The 3,718-nt window shown below is 68.9% G+C and overlaps 3 protein-coding genes across 3 annotated transcripts; 1 reads left to right on the top strand and 2 right to left on the bottom strand.

The window, feature by feature from the left end:
- The first annotated feature begins 1,321 nt into the window (after window positions 1–1,321).
- On the top strand, window positions 1,322–2,231 carry EMIHUDRAFT_354269 (hypothetical protein). The gene has a single exon (XM_005777539.1). It carries the CDS (start codon window positions 1,345–1,347, stop codon window positions 2,218–2,220), a length of 876 nt encoding a protein of 291 aa, XP_005777596.1. The 5' UTR covers window positions 1,322–1,344; the 3' UTR covers window positions 2,221–2,231.
- A 243-nt stretch (window positions 2,232–2,474) lies between these two features.
- EMIHUDRAFT_310209 (hypothetical protein) lies at window positions 2,475–2,888 on the bottom strand (the record flags this gene model as incomplete). The annotated part of the gene is made up of 1 exon (XM_005777540.1): window positions 2,475–2,888. The coding sequence occupies one exon, from the start codon at window positions 2,886–2,888 to the stop codon at window positions 2,475–2,477; it is 414 nt and encodes a 137-aa protein (XP_005777597.1).
- A 141-nt stretch (window positions 2,889–3,029) lies between these two features.
- EMIHUDRAFT_64783 (hypothetical protein) lies at window positions 3,030–3,716 on the bottom strand (the record flags this gene model as incomplete). Its single annotated transcript, XM_005777541.1, has 1 exon — window positions 3,030–3,716. A coding segment is annotated over one exon (687 nt), but the record flags the coding sequence as incomplete, so codon positions are not given.
- Between the last annotated feature and the right edge of the window lie 2 nt (window positions 3,717–3,718).

The following is a 3,718-nucleotide window of genomic DNA, read 5'->3' on the forward strand; positions in this document are numbered from 1 at the left end:
CACCTCGTCCCCCTCTCTGCTTTCCGCGCCTCTTCTCGCAGCCTGCACGCCCGATTCGTGCCAGCAATGGCAGAGTGAGGCCTCGCCTGGCGCGGCGACGGCGGGCGGCTCTCGCGCACCACAGCACGCGCACTGAATGGGCGCTGCGATGGACCGCCGCGAGCGGCCACGGCCCTCGGACTCCGGGGCCAGGATGCGAGCTCCGCTCGCGCGGTTGCCGGCCGTGCTGTTGACGGACGCGGGCTCAGCGAGCGCGGCGATGGATGCCCCGGTCCGTGCTGCGGCGGCGGGCGCGGCGACAGCGCCTGAGAGACAAGTATGGCCGACAGGGCCCGTCCCCCCTGGGAAGCCGTTACGTCCCACGGAATTTCTTTTCCTGCGCCGGCCGGGAACGCCATGTGAAGTCAGAAAAGAAAGATAGAGAGAAACCTCGAGAGCCCAAACGATGGATGGGAGAAGGAGGAACGATCACGTGGCGTCCTCCTATCCCTCCCCTGGGCGGTCTGTTTTCTTTCAGACAGAAGGAGGAAGGAAGACGACAGTGCCCCACCTGCACGAGCAGGATCTCGGAAGGACGATGAAGGGCACAGGGGAAGGGAGCGCATCGCGACACGCAGTTCGGATTTCTTTTCTCCGGCTCCCGTTAGTCCCGTCCCTACAGGTCCCGGCTTTGGTTTCACAACACGTTTGGTCCTCGCTATGGTATGCGACAGGAGGGCTAAAATCCGGAATATAGACTGCCAAGAGGGTGCTCTAGGCCGCGAAGACACCACACACGGTCTCCCTACTCATGCGCGGCTAGCAGGAGGGTGCCAAAAATGAGGCGCGTTGTGAATGAGGCCCCGCCGACGGGTAGCACAGGTCATGAGTGAGGCCACGCCAGCTGCCTCGGGTGCTCCGTGTGGTCGGCCTGGACCTTGCCGCAAGCCTCGAGCAGCGGAGAAGCACTGTCCTTGAAGTCCAGACATGCTTCGCCGCCGTGGCGCAGCGCCGCAGTGCGAGCGAGCACTGCAGTGCAGTGATCGCTTGGACTGCGGCACCCATCGACTCCCTGCGCTCCGGGCACACATTGGCAAATGTGCCGGCGGCCTTGTGGACGGCTCGGGCACGATCTGCACGACGGCGCGGCGTCGCGAGGCGGCCGTGTTGTGAAAACGAAGCTGTTGCGAAACCGAAGCCAGGACCTGTAGTGTCGTGGGAGAGAGTTTCCTCTGCCTCCGTTAATTTCTTTAATATTTATCACGTCACAATTCTTTTCTCCACGCGTGTTGGCCCTCGTTGGGCTTGCCCTGTCGCAGGCAGCCACTGCTCTTTAGAGATCCGCTGCTCGCTTCAGAGATCGCGATGGAATGGATGCAGAGTTTGGCTGAATACTCGCTCGGGCGCATGGTGGGTGCGCCCAGCCCGCTGCGCAAAACAAACAGCGGGCCGCAGCGGGCGACAGCTCTGGTGCTCCTGGCCAAGTACCCCGGCGCTGGCAAGAGCAAGACGCGGCTCGCGGCGCAGCTGCGGCCCTTTTGCGCCTCCGACGACGCCGTGCAGGCAATTATCGCAAACTTTGTGCGTGCGGCGACGCTCGACCTGCTCCAGCGCTTTGCGGCGGCGACGGCATCGCAGGGCGGCGGCTTCGAGTGCTTCTTGACCTACGCGCCGCCCACCGAGGAGGCTCGGTCGTGGTTCGCGTCGCTGCTGCAGGAGGGGCGCGTGGAGGACCGTTGGAGGCTGCAGCCGGTCCTCTCCTCGTCCTCCGCCGCCAGCTCCAGCCTCGGAGACATCCTGTGCGACGCGGGCCAGCGAGCTCGGGCGGCGCGCGGCTGCGCGCGGGTCTCGTTTCTCGGCGTCGACTGCCCGGACCTTCCCCTCGAGGCGCTGCTCGCCGCCGCGAGCGCCAGCTCCGCGCCGGGCGTCGCCGCCGTCTGCCCGGCGAGCGACGGCGGGTACACCCTGCTCGCGCTGCCCGAGGGCGCAGATGAGCGGCTCTGCTTCTCCGACGTGCGCTGGTCGGCGGGCGACACCTGCCTCTCGCAGCTCCAGGCGCTGACCCGTGCCGGACTGACGAGCGCCGTCCTCGAGACGCACTCGGACGTCGACGAGCTGCCCGACTTGCGGGCGCTCTGGGCCCGGCTGGCCGGCGAACCGGACTCCACTAGCCAGTGCCCGCACACGAGAGCAATGCTCGCCGCGCTCGCGACGTCCGCACCGGCGGTGCTATGCGGGTGACATATTCTGAAAGAAAGTTGCAGCACTTCAGCCGACATCGTACCCCCGGGCTCCCACGCCGCACACACGCTCGCGTGCGTCGTGGCTCGCCGCTCGACGGAGACGCGAGACCCCACACCCCACACGAAAACTTGTCTTCCCTGTGTTCCCGCGCACAAACTCAAGTGCAGGAGCCGGAGGGGGGGTCGGGCAATGCAGACCCGGGCACCTTCCGTGAGCGTGCCGGCTGCCGCTGCGATGAAGTGTAAAGGGCGCTAAGCAGAGCCGCCGCGCCCCGCGCCCCGCCCACCCCGCCCGCCCCGCCCGCCACGTCCACGCCCCCCTCTCCCCCCTCGCCTGCCGACCGCCGCCGTGGCGCCCACGGGCTGAGCCTGGGGCGCGGGGCGCGAGGGCGGCTGGTGGACAAACGTCGTCTGCGCCGCCACCAGCCGCCCAGTTGCGGCGATGGGCAGCGCCGGCTGGCGGCAGGCCGGGCAGTTGCTGTCGCGCTCCAGCACGCGCGGCGCACACGCCTCGCAGTACAGCGCGTGGCCGCACGCGAAACGGACCGAGCGCGGCGCGTCCCAGCAGAGGTCACACAGGCGCTCCTCGGCCCCAGCCTTCTCTTCCCCCTCCCCCGCCGCTTCGACTAGCGCCTCCAGCCGCGGCAGCGCCTCTGCGAGCGGCATCCGCTTCTTCTTCCTCACGAGAGCCAGCCCGACCACCAGCCGCGCCAGCTCCTCGGCTTGCGCCGCCGACCATCCCGCGTCGGCCGCCGCGATGCTCTCCGCCGTGTCGGGCTCCTCCAGCGCGTCGTCGCACGCGTTGAGCAAGCCGACGGCGCCGCGGCCGGTCAGGGCGACGAGAAGCGTGATGCCGAGCGCAAAGCCATCAGTGAGCTGCGAAGCCTGGTTGTCCAGCGAGATGATCGGGTCCATGTAGCCGGGCTTGCCAAAGATACGCTGCGTCGACAGGTGCGAGACCTGCTGGTTGCCGCCGGCCGTCGCCTCTGCCGCGCGCGCGAGGCCCACGTCGGCGAGGTAGCCGTTGCCGCGCTCGTCGAGCAGGATGTTGCCCGCCGAGACGTCGCGGTGCAGGACCATCGGAGAGAGCGTGTGCAAGTAGTGCAGCGCGCTCGCGGCGTCGCGCAGCACGCGGAGCCGTGCGGCGGAGGAGAGCGGCGGAGGCGGCGTCTCGAAGCCGAGCATGCGGAGCCGCTGCAGTGCGGCTGGAGCGCGGTAGAGGCGGTCCTCGAGGCTGCCGCCGCGGCAGAGGGGGTAGACGAGGCACGCTCTCGCCGGCGCCAGGCAAGCGCCGAGAAGAGGAAGCAGGGACGGGTGGCACGCCGCGCTGAGCGTGCGCACCTCGCTCTGCAGCTCGGCGAGGCCTTGGGCGCCGACACCGACCAGCGCCGTCTTGACGGCGAACCCGCAAGCGACGCGCGGGAGCGACGGCAGCGCGTCGCAACGGTAGACGCGCCCGAAGCCTCCCTCGCCCACCTTGCGCGCCTCGGCAAAGC

Source organism: Emiliania huxleyi, assembly GCF_000372725.1.
Source record: "Emiliania huxleyi CCMP1516 unplaced genomic scaffold EMIHUscaffold_26, whole genome shotgun sequence".
NCBI lineage: Eukaryota > Haptophyta > Isochrysidales > Noelaerhabdaceae > Emiliania > Emiliania huxleyi.